General features: G+C 42.9%; 1 protein-coding gene across 1 annotated transcript in view; it reads left to right on the plus strand.

Annotated features, from left to right (window-relative positions):
* Positions 1-3317: 3317 nt before the first annotated feature.
* The window catches only part of LOC308306237 (uncharacterized protein), a gene marked incomplete at both ends in the record, with an annotated part of 87914 nt that continues 72567 nt past the window's right edge, over positions 3318-18664 (plus strand). The window contains 2 exons of the mRNA XM_080751136.1: positions 3318-3486; positions 7810-7910. Coding sequence (XP_080607262.1) covers positions 3318-3486; positions 7810-7910 — 270 coding nt within the window. The remainder of the gene's footprint in view (positions 3487-7809; positions 7911-18664) is intronic.

Consider the following 18664-nt stretch of genomic DNA (forward strand, 5'->3'; position numbering starts at 1 on the left):
GCGCATGCCTTGCTCGGTGCATGGAAGATGTATCAGCATGCCAGAATCTACACTGTAAAATGCAGTGTTAAATGAACTCGGAGGGTACGAAATGGAACAAAATGGACCATCAATGAATGGTCCATTTGGATCAACTTGTTCACTGAGTTACAGACCTGTAAGGGTCCATTTGAACCCCTGGACCCTGGACCTAATGTTGAAAACCAGTCTTTTTAAAGAAAAAAAGGAAAATCCCTCCCTCTCTTCAGTTTGCACATAACTGGGGACAGCAGGCTAACAACCAGACACACAGTTAAGAATAGAACCTACAGCTACCTACAATACCAATTGTATGACATTTTGAAACAGTGACACAACATGCAAAACCTAAACCTAACCTTGTAATCTAACTGAAACTAAACTTCAGTTATAAAACAGAAACCAAAAACTGCAAAAACTTTAATAACCTCGTCCTCGACACACAGACCCCGTGGCAGACCAAGGACCCAGATGGGTGGATTATATCTCCACAGTAGCCTTGAAATGCCTCGGGATCCCCCAGGAAGAACTTGATAATGTTTCTCTGGAAAGTTAAGGCTGGAAATCTCTGTTGGAACTGTTACTCCTGCGAGCCAAATACTTCCGGATAAGCGGTTGAGGATGGATGCATCCAGGATGGACACACACACACTGACAATAGATCACAACAGCTGACAAAGAGAAGGAAAAGGATAGGCGGAGAGAAGAGGGGTGCATGAGAATGATGAAGAGGAGAGAGTGGGAGGAAGAGACTGGTCATTTTTTTTTAAATACATAGTGACATTGAGAGAGAGAGAGCCAGGAAAGTCCGGAGAGGAGGGAGAGGTGTGTTGACCTTTGCAGCAAATAAGGATCAGGTCGGATGTGAAGTTTGTGAACATGGTGCAGCTGCAGGAATGGCTTCCAAATTCCAGGGCACATTTCATAAAAATAATAAAGATGCAAAAAAATGGCAAGACAGTCACGTCTCCCTTTATACTTGTTACTTGCGCCAGCAGAGCGTGCAAGTACTGCGTTCGGCTGCGTAGGTAGGTAGCCGTGTATGTTTAAACCTGTAGCCAATGAGGGTAACGCCACCCTTAACCGCCAATGAGGGACCAGCATTCCTGGTGATGTCAGCTGCTCTTGCGCATAAGTAGACCATGTATGACCTACTTGTGCACAAGACGCAAGTTGGCACCTCGACAGAGTGCAGTTCTAGTTAATATTTAGATGTCTGTGTGAATAAATCATAACCAACATCCTTTTTTTTTAAATATAGCCTACCATATGTTTTTCTTTTTTTGTCTATATGCTATTCTGAGCTTTGCAATATATATATATATATATATATATATATATATATATACATAAAGGCTGGGACTTTAACTGATTAATTGAGATTAATTAATTACAGAAAATTAACGCGATTAAAAAAATGTACGCATTTTAATCGCACTTAGTTTGCACCACAGAACCTTCAGTTTCGGGCATACCGATCATAGCGATGCACCAACCAACAACAAACGCAAAGGGAGAAGCCGATCAGAGCGCTTTGCTTGGCCCAGTGGATGCGAATTTTAGATTTAAAAAACTCACTCACTCGTACAACAAAATGTGTTTAACATGAAAAAATAAATGCTTTTCAGGTCTAATATCGATGTGCGATTAAAATGTGATTAATTGCGATTAATTAATCACAGAGCCTGTAATTAATTAGATCAAAATTTTGAATCGCATCCCAGCCCTATATTTAATCATTTTAAAATGGAAGTCAACGGAAGTTAGAGCGAATTGAATGACTCCGCACAGACTTGCCCAAATATGAGATCTTATGGATATAATTGAAGTCAATGGGGGTCAGATCAGATCAGGTTTAAACCTTGCCCAAACATGGACTTATGCATCACAGATACGTCATACATGATGACGTCACAGGCAGCCGAGGCAGGCCACGTGAATCGAGTTATTAAATAATAAACTACTAGGCAGATGCCTCTATGTGTCTCCTTTATGGTCATATATGGATATCTCTGTATCTGTCTTCCTGTGTCTATTTAATATGGAGTCAGGTCAGTATATGACATCATGTAAAAAGTTAAATGAAAATGAAAAGTTTGAAATGAAAATGAAAACTGCGTGTGAAACATAGTGCTTGTCAGGGTGAGGGGTGCTCAGTTCAAATAGGCCTATGTTTATAGTGGGGGACGAGGCCAGACAAGTTTGGGAACCTTTAATGTCGAATAGATCGTGACCTTGTGGAGCCGCTATTTTTGCAACTTTTGAATGTATTTAGAAAATCTTCACCTGCTTTAAGGCCCTTTTCCACCAGCAGCGATAACGATGACGATAGCCATAAAATATCACAGCGATAATTATGCCCTCACATTGATGTCCGATAAAGTTATCGGACATCAATGTGAAGAGGCACCAATTAACAGCCGCTCGCGCAGAGCGCACCTCGAGCTGTTTGTCAGAGACCCAGTTCCATATCACTGTGATCTTAACCACATCGTTGTTGATCCTAACGATGTAGTTGTCGGCTATCGTTGTCTTTATCGGTGTTGGGTGGATGCTGCCGATCCACTTCAATTGAAAACCCACTTTTTTAAATCGTTATCGTCATCGTTATCGCTGCTGGTGGAAAAGAGCCTTTAATGACATGCCCCCTAATAAACCGGGACACCAGCTTGGAAGGGGTTAAGTTTTTCTGTGGGTTGTATAAATATTTAACCAATGAAAAGAACTAACAGGAGTGTTTTTGCTAAATAATAACTGCATTCGATCGATTGGAACACAGGTTAATTTTTTCTATTCCTGAAAACGGTTTTGGACATACACGGTTTCCAATCGGACAGCAACAATATGTCCAATGTGAATAATAGTAGGTAAATAAACGCATGTGAATGTTTTTCTTTCTTTCTTTTCCTACCTGTCATTCGATAGGAACATATCGGGTTTCACTTGCGGCCCGGCAAACAAAACTCATGAATAAGATATCGCGTTCCCCTGGAGTCTTGTCTTTCCAGGTGCCACGGAGAGAACGAGAGAGAGCGTGAACCGTGGACCCGGGGGAGTAAACGGCACAACTAGTTTGTGCATCAAATGTCGTATAGACATTTCTCGTGACGACCGAACGGAGGATTACTTGTGTAACCTTCCTTGGCGGCTTCCCCAGATAGTCTATGATGACCCATGACACGCAGGGCGCTTGTCGCTGCTCCCTGAGGTGAACAAGAGCGTTTGTTGTTGCCTTTAGGAAATCCTCCTCGGCAGAAGAAAAAAGGCTTTTACGTGATGGACTCATAAAGGTTTGAAAGATGACCGGACGCAGTGACAAGGAGAACGATGAACAGGAGAACCCGGGGGCACAGACCAGCCCCGACAAGGGCCAGGCGAAGAAGGTCAAAGTTGAAAAGCGTGTGTCTTTCCCTCCGGACGAGCAGATTGTGTCGGGCTTCGCCGAGCACAAGAACACAGACCGAAATGGTGAGTTATTATCGCTCCTAATTTAGAAAATACTCTTAATGCAGAGCAATTTACAATAGCAAGGTAATACATCAATACATCAACATCAATACATCAAGTGGGGTTGACACTAAGGTCTCAGAGGCACTTGCCCGTCAGGCAAGTACAGGTCATGTTCTGCTTGCCCAAAGGTCATGCCCACTTGCCCGAAAAGTAAATCGTCCATTATAAAATGATAGGTAAGAATTTAATCACCGCTCAATTTAACACTTATCTGTTTACTTTCTGGGGCTGTGCGATAAAAAAATGTCATACCTCAATACATCCAAATCCAAATACCTACATAGCTATGATTGAATATGTCTATGGTGACTTTCACACAGACCAGAAGATCGCTCTGGTCACGTTCAGGTGTTTAGACAGATATCTTGTGTTGTGTTTATAGACGGTTGTGTCCCCTCTCAAATGAGCACTTGCCCAGTCGGGCAACCTGAAAGCAAACTCCACCTGCCCCAAAGTATTATTTACCTGCCGGGGGCAGGTGGGCAAGTGTTAGTGTCAATGCCTGAAGTGCATAGAAATAGTAATCGAAGAAAAATGTAGGTAGACCAAGCACATATTCAGTAAAAACTTTAAAAAAAATAAAAAGGCTATCTAATTTACGTGAATGGTCATTGAGGGTATAGGCCAGTGCTACAGTAAGTGCTATGGGCTAAAGTGGAGTCTGAAGAGGTGAGTCTTCAGACCACGGCGGAAGCTAAAGGGAGTGAGGCCGCAGTTCTAAGGGCAACAGGAGTTTATTCCACAGTTTGGGGGTCAGGAGGGCAAAGAGTCTAGGACGAGTAGATCTTTGTCCTGGGGTTTTTAGCGAGGGTTCTGTCAGCATCCCTGTGTTAGCTGATCTGATTCCACTGATAAATATTGTGAAACAAGCTTGTAGATCTGCTATTTTCACAATTGTTGCGTCTTTCATACATTGTTTGGCAATTTGGCCAATGTTTGGCCAGTTATTTTAAAGTATAGTTTTGTTGATAACCTTTGATGCAGTAATGGTGTTTCTCCTTTCTTTCATTTTTTTGGTGAGGTATTAAGAAGATCTCTGGCTGGGCCAATCAGCGCCAACTTTCTTGTGCACATTCTTTTCCATAATTAGGCTACTTTTTTATAGTTGATTTCCTACAATCAAAGTCAGTGGGGCTCTGGCTCTGGATTGTGACAATTTAAGGACTTTTAAGACTTTAATATGGTATCAAACATGACACACGTGCATATCTCCTTCTATGACGTTAGTCTCGTGTGACGTTGGTCTCATACTAAGGTTAACACTGCAACAAATAGCCATGTGGGACAATTTAAGCCAGGTATTAGCCTATGTAGTTCACCCCAACATGACTGTTTTTCTATTGATTAGTCACGCCATGGAGACTTGAGTTCAATAATATTTTTTTTGTATTTGTCGCAAGACAAAAAGTAGTAAATTTACCCCCATTGATTCTGGATGGGGACCCACATGCATGGCCCTGGATGGGGACCCACATACATTTGGGGCAGAATCATTGGGGGTAAATTTAGGGTCAAACGTCAAGTACATTTTACCCCATTGATTCTGACTCTGAGCTTGTGTCCCCATCCAGGGCCTTGCATTTGGGTCCCCATCCAGAATCAATGGGGGGTAAATTTACTATAATCACATTTTTGTCTTAGGAATGCGGATGCTCTTTTTTTATACTTTCAGAATGTTTCAAAAAATGGATTCACTTGTAGCTATATCGACATCATTTGCTATTCACGGTTTGGCAAAGTGGTTAACTAGCTTGTTGCAGTTTTTAAGCATACTCTAGTACTACAGCTAAATCAAGGGAAAATGAGACATACAATCATAAAGGCCAAGTGTGGCCTGCATCATAATGTGTTCCAAGACAGCGAGTGACGGAAGAGAATCGTAGGGGAGAAAACAAAGGAAGTGAGCGATACGAGATGCAGATAAAGTAGAAGGTGCGGGAAGGTCAGCCGACTGGATGTCTGAGGAAATACGAGGGGACAGGGGGAGAAGTGGATTCAGATGCTGTCAGGGGCGTCACAAGGGGGGGGGGGGGGGGGGGGGGAGTGGGACTGAGTTACTAGGGCCCAAGGTGGAGGGGCCCTAGTAACTTTAGCTATTGAAAAATAGCAGATACAAGCTCACAGCGCGGCACCGAGGCTTGTAGATCTGCTATTTTTTGAAAAGTCGTGAAAATGTGGGCAAATCTTTGAATATATGTATTTTTTGAGCGAACATTTGTAACTCAAATTTTGAGATGGGGGGTCCCTGGAACTAAATATTTTGAGATGGGGGTCCGTGGCCAAATACATATCATCTTGGGGGTCCTTGACATGAAAAAGTTTGAGCACCACTGACATGGAAACATGGTTTCTTGCACACATTTTCACGATTTTTCAAAAATAGCAGATCTACAAGCTCGCAGCGCGGCACTCGGTGCCGCGCTGTGAGCTTGTATATCTGCTATTTCTCAATAGTTAACATTCATGGGGGGGCCCGCAATGAATCCTTGTACCCAGGGCCCAGAATTTGGTGTGACGCCCCTGGACGCCGTGATGGAGAAACATTAATTCTGAGAAGACAAGAGTGGAGAAAAACACCGAGGTGGGTGGAGGGGAGGAACACAGTTTAGAGTTAGTTGGAGAGACAGGGGGACGGACATGCCACCGCATTCCATTTAGACTGCAGCACCGACGTGACAAACAAGATAAACACGATGTGTTAAAACATGTTCAAAATACAGAGCAATGCAGGACACGAATGACACAATTCAAGAGTAGGTTAAATAGGGTTGTGGTGTGTACATGTACTCAAGTACTTTCTTTATTTTCTACTTTATTGGAGTAATTTTCAATATATTTACTTCAACTCCACTACACCTCAGAGGCAAATATTGTACTTTTACTCCACTACAATTATTTGGAAACTTGAATAGCCAAGTTACTTTGTAGACTTATTACAAAACATGCATTAACCACTTCCCTATGTAAAATAGCTGATCTACAAGCTCACAACGATGAGTACTTCAAGTTCTTACGTTTACCGTGCATTCCTTTTACTGCAGGGGCCTTTTGTGTCAATAATCGTACCACTGTACTATTGGCTGTTAAAGGGATATTCCACTTTCAAAAAAACTTTTTGTCATTTTATCGTCTAATCAGGCTTTTATGAACACCATGAACAGTTTTTAATTTGCTTTATTCAATATGTAGATATTTGATGTAAATTATATCTGGCCCTCCAGACTCCTCCTCCAGGGCCTCTCCACATACACACCCAGTGTAACTTCAAACTCCATTTTAACCATGATAGATTCATTAAAAACACCCACTATTTTTTCTGGTGACTCATATTACCCTCCAAATACGTGAGCAGGCCGTGTTTTTTCAATAACTTTTTTCATTTATTTGTAATAAAATATTATTGTATTTATTTTTTTCCATTTTCCCAAAGAATTATTACAAATAAAAGAAAAAAGTTATTGAAAAAACACGGTCTGCTCACGTATTAGGAGGGTAGTATGAGTCACCAGAAAAAAATAATGGGTGTTTTTAATGAATCTATCATGGTAAAAATGGAGTTTGAAGTTACAATGGGTGTGTATGTGGAGAGGCCCTGAGCCTGGAGGGCCAGATAACATTTACATCAAATATCTAAATATTGAATGAAGCGAATTAAAAACTGTCCAGGGTGTTCATAAAAGCCTGATTAGACGATAAAATGACCAAAAGTTTTTTTTGAAAGTGGAATATCCCTTTAACTGTTAATAAAGTATTCAATCAATCAATCAAACAATCAATCAATTCCACCACCGCTAATTAGACAGCGTTTGCCGCCGAGGCTTTTGTAGGACACTCAGAGATCAAAGCGTCTCCTGCCGTCTCCTGAAGCCTCTCTATAGGCTCCACATCTGGAAGCTGCATCCCATAAGGCGACGGGTGATGAATCGGGGCCGCCTGATTGGTTGATTTACCGCGCAGACAGACAGACAGACATCCATCCTCTTCTTCGTCTGCGTCCTTCCTCGCTCCTCACTGACTGCCGTGTTTCTCTGCGGCCCGCTCGCACACACACACACACACACACACACACACACACACACACACACACACACACACACACACACACACACACACACACACACACACACACACACACACACACAGCAGAGCCCCAGCACGCTTTACCGTATGGTACTTTCCGAGTCCCCTCCCCCCCCCTAAGCACTTTTGAATGGGAGCCGGTGGCTCAGTGGCGCGTAAGCGACATTAAGGACGCTAAATGAGTGTATTATTCTGTTTTAGTTGACAGCAGCCTCACCTTGACAGAGGTAAGCCTGGCCTACCGCCGCAGCTGTGACAGACACCAGGTGGAACCCCGAAACCCCGTTCTGGAGCAGCTCAAGGTACAGCATACCTAGATGGACATCTGTACACTTATATACATACTTATATTACACACAATGTTGATGTTTTGATTTGCTTAGTTTCATTGTGCCCTCAGGGACGTGCTGGGCCCCTGATTCAGCCCGGGAAAAAGAGTTGGAGAGGCTCTCATTGCGCGCTAGCGCTGCTGCTACTCAAAGATTTGCCGTTTCAGATCATCACAAGTGACAAGCCAGTGGGCCAATTACTGTACATGAGTTATATTTCGTCGTTGTCAGGTGGTAACCTTGTATGTCCAAAACCGTTTATTTTGTATTTATCATTTTAAAAATGATTTAAACTAGTGAAAACAGCCGATCTACAAGCACACAACGCCTCGCACCGCGAGGCGTTGTGTGCTTGTAGATCTGCTGTTTTCACTACTTTTGTGAAACGGCCTTGTATGGTGAAGCAGGGCTTTGCTTTGCGAAAGAGATACGAGGTTTCTGCCCGACAGTGACGATTTACTTTGTTGGCCGCCCAGCCCCCAAAATGGAACGAAGGCCGTCATTTTATTTAGATTTTTTTCCTAATGGCCGTCCTGGACCGGCTGGGAATTAACCGGCCGTTCGGGAGTTGTCCCGCTTTTCCCAATGGCCAGCACGTCCCTGCCCTGGTTTGTGTAACGTTTCTTTGCCAGTAGTCTTTTGCGTCGCCAGACTGTTGACTCTTAACATTTTGCAAATGCTCCCGTCATACAGTCTCGGAGACGGAAGTTCTGGTCATGTGCGGGTATGAAGCCTCCTCCCCACTTCCGTTTTGTTTTTACAGTTACAGTTTTACACATTTATCCTAATATATTCTAAATAAAAATCATCTAAGCATAATCTATTGCTGCTTATCAGAAATTACTTTTAAGCGTTAAATAGATGCAACTTCCTGCGGGCTGGAACTCACCTCCTCGATTGGCTATTTTCTAAACGTTTTGAAAAACCTTTGGAAAGATTTTGAACATTCTTAACAACACAAATCGTCCCCTGTTATCAGGGACATGCTGGGCCCCTGATTCAGCCCGGGAAAAAGAGTTGGAGAGGCCCTCATTGCGTGCTATAGAGAGAAAGATTTGCCATTTCAGATCATGACAAGTGACGGGTGGAAACCTTGTATGTCCAAAACCGTTTGTTTTGTATTTATCATTTTAAAAATGATCTAAACTTGTGAAAACAGCCGATCTACAAGCACACAACGCCTCGCACCGCGAGCAGAGTTCGAGTTATGTGGGAGCCAGTAGGGGCTTAGCTCCCATAGTTAAAGTCTGGGACCCCATAGTCAACAACCCCCTTTGGGGTCTCTTTTTTTCTAAGTGTGTTTTTTTTTTTTTTTTTTTTTTCGTTTTCTTTTTTTTTATGTTCCATTGGAAGAATTTATATTATTTATGTTAACTAGATATACTAAATAAACATGTTAGACAGTAAGACTAAACAATGACATCACACCGTTTAATCCTACTATTAATTTTATTATTATAAATCAGGCGCATTTAATGTGGGGTGTGAGTCTTCCTTTACCGTCCGGGTTATAACACACTCGCTGCAATGGTTCCTACTTCCTACCTTTCCCCTAACCTCGCCTACCAGGCTTTCTTTCCCCATAAGCTAGGAACCACTGCGTCGAGTGTCTGTTCTAGCCACGGCCCGGACGGCAAAGGAAGGCGGACACTCGGACAGCAACAAACAACCAAACAACGCTGTCTTGTGAGCAAGACTGTAGCCTGTGCCCGTGACATTGTTTTTTTTAGTAAATAAATATGAACCCGACCCGCCTTGTTTTGAGAAAGAAAAATACCCATTTTAGCCGACTTTATGCTACCAGAACGGGAACTTTTGGCTGGATGGCTCAGAGCTCAGATCATCAGATGGAGGAATTGGGAACTGGAGGCTGAGCAATAATGGTGAGTTAATATGAACAGAAAAGACTGCCTGGAGTTGTCAACATAGCCAATGTGAAGCCCGAATTAATATTGTGAAAGGAAAAATATGATTTAATATAGGAAATACCCGTTTTAGCCGACTTTATATCCGCGAAATACCCGATTTAATATGATTTAATATAGGAAAGTACCCGTTTTAGGCGACTTTATATCCGCAATTACCCGAGGGCCCCCAGAGCTATGGGAGCCCTATTCTGGCGACGCCTTCGGCGCCGCCAGAATAGGGCTCCCATAGCTCTGTGGGTATAACTCGATCACTGACCGCGAGGCGTTGTGTGCTTGTAGATCGGCTGTTTTCACTATACTTTTGTGCGACGGCCTTGTATGATGAAGCAGGGCTTTACTTTGCGAAAAAATGTACACATTTGAAACTTGGAGATATGAGGTTTTTGCCCAACAGTGACGATAAAAAAAATCTTCTAAACGATGATGTCACTGGCAGACAGTTTTCTGAACTGACCACAGCCCTCCTATGAGACACAGACCGAGTAGAAACAAATTGTGACATTTTATCATAAACATTAGTGAGGACCAATTATGTGGGTTTTTTTTTACAACAAGGGTTCATATTTCAGGTAGTCATTAGAGAAAAGAAAAGATGAGTGTTAAAATGCTTTCATTTACTTCTTTCTAGCGTTTTAGTGATTTCAATGATTTTGATTTGCATGCATGCCGCCAGGTTGGGGCTTCTGATTATGAAGCCCATTCCCAAGATGCACCGCACTCTTTCATGGGCAGATGTGACTTATGGGGGCTGGTGTAAATAGTAACAAAGAAATTGCCGGCTTATTGTGTCTAAAAATACATATTTAGCCACTTGTACGCATGCCCCCACCCACTGAAAGCAAATACTAAAAAAAAAAAAAAAAAAAAAAAAAATAGAAAGCAGTAAATGAAAAGAGTTTAACACTCATCTATTCTTTTCTCTAATTACAATCTAAAATATGAACCCTTGTTGTAAAAAAACAAAGTTGTCCTTTAAGTAAAACATGTTCAGTACTTCTTCCATCGCTGTATAGTCGCATGTCATCGGCGTGGGTGTGGTAGTGGTGGGCTCACGCAGTCCGAGCCAGGGGGAAAACAGAACACATGCGGAAAAATGAAGTGCCTGCTCGTGGCCATTGGTCACAGTTTCCCTGTTTGTAATGATCAATAATTGAGGCGAGGAGTGGAAAAACACTGAATGCCAACGGTGACAACAGATCCCCATGGTGGCTGCGTCGGTGCTGCATGTGGCTTGGCATGCGCGCTAGGCCTCCTATGGAGGCGTGTGCGCTCTGAAAAGTGAATATGCCCTTCCACCAAAGTGAAACTAGCATTTGGAGAAGAAAAGCCTTTATTTCTCTTTTGCAGCATCAGCAAATCTGCTCCTAAAATAATTGTGGCGCCGTGTACAATGATGTATATGTCACGCACAAAAGGAATCGATCTCCAAGGAGTTATGAGACTAAAAGAAAACGCAACCCCTCCACCCCCTACATGCGTGCATGCACGAACGTATGTACGCATGCATGCACGCGCAGTGCACACACAGTATGCATCATGCAAACACCCAGTTTAATTGTATTTAAAGAGCGCTATATACTGTTGAACAATAAAATGTAGAGCACTGTAATCCCCCAAGATTAGACCCGTAATTCCCCCAACCTTTTCATTTCAAGGACCAATTCAGTTTGATATACAGTCAGACCCACATTTGAAATATATATTTTTTGATCCCTGGGACTCGAATCCACACTGTTGAATGCCCGGAACCATTTGTATACTCTCAGAGTTACCCTCGGACCGCACGTTGGGAACCGATTGCTTAGACGAAGTCTATAGCTTTTTTAATTTGTGTCAGTCAAAACATTGTCTGACGGTAAACTCCATCACACGCATTTATGATCAAAACGACATTATTACGCAACTGCAAGATCTGACAGATGCAGATACAAGCAGCTTTATCATACACAATTGCTGTACACCAGGGTTCCCCAATTATTTTTCCCCAAGGGCCGAATTATGTCTAGGGTACCAAGCCGAGGGCCACAACATTGCAGGGGGCGATGGTGGCATTCCCACTACTCCAGCGACAGTTCAGATATCGTCGTTGTCGGGTGAAAATCTTGTATGTCCAAAACCGTTCGTTTTGCATTTATCATTTAAAAAATGATTTAAACTAGTGAAAACAGCCGATCTACAAGCACACAACGCCTCGCGTATCGCGAGGCGTTGTGTGCTTGTAGATCGGCTGTTTTCACTACTTTTGTGCGACGGCCTTGTATGATGAAGCAGGGCTTTACTTTGCGAAAGAACATACACATTTGGAGATACAAGGTTTCCACCCGCAACTGGCCCGCGGGCCGCCTATTGGGGAACCCTGCTGTACACACACACACACACACTCACACACACACACACACACATAGGCCTATACACACGCACGCACATGCACACGCGTGCACAAGGCGTGCATCGAGCGACTGAGCAATGTGAGCATGCACGCATTACAATTCCTTGGGTAATTTGAATCATTTCATTCAATCAGCCTCAATCAGGTTCATCGCGGCAAAATGCTAACAGCATCTCCACTCCAAACAAGAAGGCTAAGAGCAGGTTAACCACTGTGTGGGATTGAACTTGGTGGGATTTGCAAATAATGGCACAGCTGTAAACAAAAACAAACAAAACGTGAGATTTGGGGAAAGTTGGAGCACGCACGCCACGCATGCACGCACGCACACGCGCACACACAACACAACGCACGCACGCACGCACGCACGCACGCACGCACGCACACACACACACACACACACACACACGTTTGTATAACTTGTGTGGGGACTGGAACATTTTAGGGCGGTAATTTTATAAATGCATTTTTACAATTCTTTTCGTTTTTTACAAATTCTTCCAGTGTACAGGCATCTTCTAAATGCCTCATCCTAACTCTAACCCAACCTAAATCTTTTCCTAATTGTAAGGCTAACGCAAAAAAATATATATCTTCTTTATTTATTATTATTATTATTATTTTTTACATAAAATATCCATTTATTTCCTGAGGGCCAGGAACATTGTCCTAGCAATGTCTATTTCTCAACTAGGTCTACTATTGTGGAGACATTTTGTTTAGTGATACACACACACCCACTCTCTAGAACGAATGCAAAGGCTCACAATATAAGCTGAACGCACTAATTCTGACTCCCCCTTGCTCATACACACACGTGCGCTTTTTTACGTGCACACATGCAAAAGCACACGCACGGGCGCACACGTATACCCACCCTCTCTGTAGGCAGTTGCAACACACACTCCACCATTTATAATTCATTTTATGTACTTACTTACTTCACTGGGGCTGGCCATGTTAAAGAACACAGCTCTCTACCCCCCCCCCCCCCCCCCCCTGCATAAATTCCCGGCTAAGATCAAGAGGAATTATTTGTGGAAAATTAGAGACTTAAAGCAGTGCTTACATTAGACGGTACAGACGACCCTATTATCTCAGAGGCGCTTAATGAACCCAAATGCATTCAGAACCAAGCAGAGGTGGTCCTCCTGAAAGAGTAAACGTGTATGGTTAAGCAGTTAGCCTAGAAGGGTGATATTTAGACCAAAGAGAGAGAGAGAGAGCGAGATGAGAGTGAAAAAGAGGGGGGGCCACATGTGAGTGAATCCGTAATAAGAGAATGCGAAATTAAGACTCGGTGCTTAAAGAGCAAATTTATTAAATTAGGTCTTTTCAGAAGAGGGGCGATTCCCTCGAGGACGACGGTTGAAGACTATTTAAAGCCCCTTTTTTAAAATATTATTGTACCCGTGGGTCCTTCGCTGCTCCTCTGAACAGTTTCTAAGTGGATAAAGCAGCATTGCTTTTGGTGACATCTTCATATGAGGGGTAAACAATGAGAGGTCTGTGGGGGGGGGCTATAGCTGCGTTTCGTTTTACACAAACGTCCGAGGCCTGCGACGACTCATAGCTTTTTTTATTCTATTTTCTCAGCAGAGCTGCGATTGCGAACGTCATGATTGAGATCATCGGGTAGCTCTCTCTCTCTCTCTCCGCCACGCTTTGGCTAGAGGGAAGATATGTTTTGCGTGACGAGCAGCCACGATTCTGGTTCAAAATAAGACACTTTGGCATGGAGAGGAAATGTTTTTTTATTATTATTATTATTTTTTGTAGTATCCATATTCTAGTAAAGTGTAATACACGTTAGTTTATATATTTTTGTATTTCTTTGTATTACCCCCATTTGGTTCAACTTGATCACAGACTTGCCAAGGTTGCAACTAAAAAATAAAAATAAAATCTCCTAGAAATTCAAGTTTTTAAGATTCCGATTTCTAGTGTTTATATATTAAAACTGCCTAGAGGCTCAACCGACGGTGGGTGGGTGAGCGAACATCACACTCGAATGTAACATTCGGACCATTGTTACGATCCGCACCAAACTTGGCCGACCCCTGACAACAACACTGGTCAGGGTTCTGCCATAAGAATCGCCACAGCAGGCGCACCATTGCTCCACCCCCGCTGTGTTCCCAGCAAGCTTAATGTCCCAAACTTGGTAGGTGCCCCTTTTCCACTGGCCCAACAACACCACACCACTCCACACCACACCGCCCACTTGTGGCAGGTTTTCCACTACATGGTAGAGTGGTGTGAAAGTGGTACTAAACAGGGTACTAAAAAGTATCCAATCTAGAGTAGGTCTGAGCTAGGCCAAACAGGGCCAAACACTTCATAATGACTGATCACTCATTGACTTTTCATTTAGACCACCAGGATATAGTTGTAATACATGATAATAGATTCTATTGTGTTATAACCACTATTATAATCTATTATAGTGTTTTATAATTATCATAGTAACACATTCATACTTTATAGTGTATTATAATCACAGTTATAATCTATTATAGTGTATTGTAATACAAATTTATATTATAATCACGGTTAAAACAGTAAATTTGTTTCTTACCGATAGGGGTACTTTTGTGTAATGGAAAATGTAGATATTTCTATGTGGTGTGGTGTGGTGTGGTGTGGTGTGGTGTGGTGTAGTGTGGTGTGGTGTGGTGCTAAAGCTGCAGTGGAAAAGGGGCTTTACACAGCCAATAGGGACGTGCTGTAATTAGCTGCCCCATCCCCTCTATATTCCTATTGGCTGGGGTTTAAACCCCCAAAACTACAGTTCTCCGTAGCCTAATTCTAAAGCAGCGGTTCCCAAACTTTTCAGGTTGAGACAAAAGAGAGATGTTTGCCTAGATCCCAAACTAGTGAAAATAGCAGATCTACAAGTGCACCGCGTTGCGAGCTTAATTATATATTTTTATTTATTCATGGAATTTATTAGATTTGTTTGTTTGTTTTAAAATGTATATGGTGCAGCCTGGAACTGCCCCTACCTCCCGACACGCAAGGTCTGCACAGGTCTGTCAGTGGACCTGGTTGCTTGGTGCATCACTGCCGGAGTCGCCGGAATGAAACTCGCCGGGAAACGGGGGATGCGTTCGGAAATGCACACCGGGTGGGGCGCTTTTTCAGTCTGAACTCTGAAGGTAAACTTTCTGAAAAGCAGCAATTGCTAACGTAAGATTGCTATTGATGTTTACAAACTACGGTAAATTATAATAGAATATTAGAATATTAATTCATGTTGATACTGAAGAAGGCATACTGTGATTGTTTGTCCTATTGTACATGTTTGTTTCTAGCATTAACATTTGTGATACTGTGAGATTAAGAATATCACCATAATTTACCCTAGTTTATAAACATCAATAGCAACGTTAGGTTAGCAACTGCTGCTTTTCAGAAAGTTTACCTTCAGAGTTCAGACTGAAAAAGCGCACCGCTGCCCCACTCGGTGCGCACCCCCCGTTTCCCGGCGAGCTTCATTCCGGCGACTCTACCGGTTACCCTTGGCAGCACTGTTATAGAAGTGTTTAACGCTTCAAATGACCATATTCGGTGACCATTGCTCTTATCAGTGCAACATAGAACTAGGTTTGAAGGCCACGTAGTGGCCTGAAAATATACAGTAAATTCCACTCTGTAATTTTATCCATTTCTAACTCGGAGAGTAACGGGTCCATTTGGTTCCATTTGTTTCGTCTCTGAGTTAAATTAACGGTAGGATTTTGTCAAATCTCGAATGTCACCGCGTATAGCTCAAACCACAAAGGGATTGGGGAACGGGGCCGGCTGAAAACCAGGAGTTTGTATTCTTCCGGTGATGTGCGGGAGGGAGGATAAGCTAGGAATTAGCTGCATGTTGGCAAATCTTCTAATGAATAGCATAGCGGTTGTTTCCTGTTGCAGATTATTCAGTTGAGTGGACTGAAGAGAAATCAATTACCACAACTTAACTTTCATTATTTATCCCACAGCTATGCGAGCCAGCCCCTAGCATAACAATATGCAGCTCTTAAATTCATAGGGTCACATCCAATTCCCACTAATGTTTTTCTTTGTTTTTTTGTTTAGTGTTTTTTTTTCTTGCTTAATCCCCCAAAGGGGAGAAGGGGGAAAAAAAGACAATCCTCCCTGAAATGAGAAATACAATCTGTTTGGTGCGGAGAGACTGCGGACCACCGCTGTTCCCCTAGCCCTTCTGATTAGCATTAGCGTCACGGCACAGAAGTCTACCTATACGCTGCTGCTATAAACTGATCCCTGTCTGCATGCTTACACACACACACACACACACACACACACACACACACACACACACACACACACACACGCACACACACACATGCACGCACCCACACACACACGCACACACATGCACGCACCCACACACACATGTGCCTGAGTTAAGGAAATGCGTGCCGGTGTTGTGCACCAAAAAGAGACCATCTCATGCACACACTGTGTTGTGAGTTTTAGCCTACAGTATATTCTTCTGCTGTGTCTGGTGTGCAATTGTCTGTCTAATGTCTGTTTCTCCTACTTTTGGAGATTTGGCCCTCATAGTAATACAAGTACACACACGCACGCACGCACGCACGCACGCACACACGCACACACGCACACACACACACACACACACACACACAGTATATAGATGCTCGTAGTAGTCATACAAACACACACACACACACACACACACACACACACACACACACACACACACACACACACACACACACACACACACACACACACACACACACACAGTACATCAACGCACACAAAGACATATCTCTTCCCATGTGTGTCATGTTTAGAGCGAACCATCCTCCCCCCCCCCTTCCACTTTGAGAATTAAGTGCATGCTGATTGTTATTGCCGACACCCCGGTGGCGTGGCGCAGTCAGCTGGCGAGGTAAATGTCACACTGTAAGTGCCACACTATTTTCCTTCAGCAGTTAGCTGGGCTCCATATGCAAAACACAAGCATGTAGAGAGCAGGGTTGCCATGTTTGCTTGTTGTAAGCCAGTGGTTCTCAACCTGTGGGTCCCCAAATTATTTTGGGAGGTCCCCGGATGATTAAATTAATGTGCAACGTTGTTTTCTCACTCAACAGTAAACAAACCAACATAAAGTTTAAGTGTATAGAGGATACATTTCCAAAGTGACAATTTAAGGACTTTTTAATACCTCTAAAATGTCAAGTTAAACATTGGCCAAAATGTAAAATATTAGAGGCAGAAATTGTGAAATTGTTTCTGAAGTGTAGTTGCTTATGTGGGTCTTGTTTAAACCAGTGGTTCTCAAACTTGGTGCTCAATGTGAAGGACCCCCAAATTGTAATAGTAATGTAATTGTCCATAGACCTCCATCTGATTATTTTGAGCGAGAGGGGATCCCCATACAATGTTTCCAAAATGTCCCTTTTTTCATTTTTAAGATTTTATCGAGAAAATAGCAGATCTACGAGTTCACAACAGCACACAACGAGTCACGCTTGTAGATCTGCTATTTTCAAGAGGCCGATGCATTAGAGGATTAGTATAGTGGCCTATTACTGTAGTCGCATCTTTTTTGGGCTTGTTTTCATAGAGCTGGTTGCTTGTTTCTCTCGCACAATCCGGCAACACACAGAGAGAGAGAGAGAGAGAGAGAGAGAGAGAGAGAGAGAGAGAGAAGAAGAACGAGGAGGTGGTGGAGTGTCTTCCGCATGCGTTTGAATGTCGGGACGGAGGGGGGGTTATCAGAGAACAGCAGGGGTGGGGGGCCGGACATATGTCGCTCTCTCATTTAGTCGGGGGACCACGGGGCATTAGAGGGGAACGCCGCTGTCACATGAAGAATATATCGTCGTTGTCGGGCGGAAAACGTGTATGTCCAAAACCGTTCGTTTTGCATTTATCATTTTAAAAATGATTTAAATTAGTGAAAACAGCCGATCTACAAGCACACAACGCCACACGGTGCGAGGCGTTGTGTGTTTGTAGATCTGCTGTTTTCACTACTTTTGTGCGACGGCCTTGTCTGATGAAGCAGGGCTTTACTTCGCAAAAAAAAGACATACAAATTTGAAACTTGGAGATACGAGGTTTCTGCCCGACAGTGACAATATGCTTTATTGAAGAGGATCTCAAGAAATCAAATGGAGACACGGAGAAACCTGAAAAAAAAAAATAGACGGAGAAACCTGTTGGATTGTTCTTTTTTTTTACAGCAGGGGTCTTCAGCGTTTTCAGGCCAAGGACCCCTTAGTTGAGAGAGAGATGAAGCAGGGACCCCCACAACCTTTTCATAGATTCCATATAGTTTCATCATTTGACAGCACAAACCACAATCATCAGTGTATTTTGGATTCAAGTCAATTTGTGTTTTCAGATATTTAACCACTTGAGCC

The sequence above is a fragment of the Nannobrachium achirus genome, assembly GCF_963921795.1.
Source record: "Nannobrachium achirus genome assembly, chromosome: 20".
NCBI classification, from domain to species: domain Eukaryota; kingdom Metazoa; phylum Chordata; class Actinopteri; order Myctophiformes; family Myctophidae; genus Nannobrachium; species Nannobrachium achirus.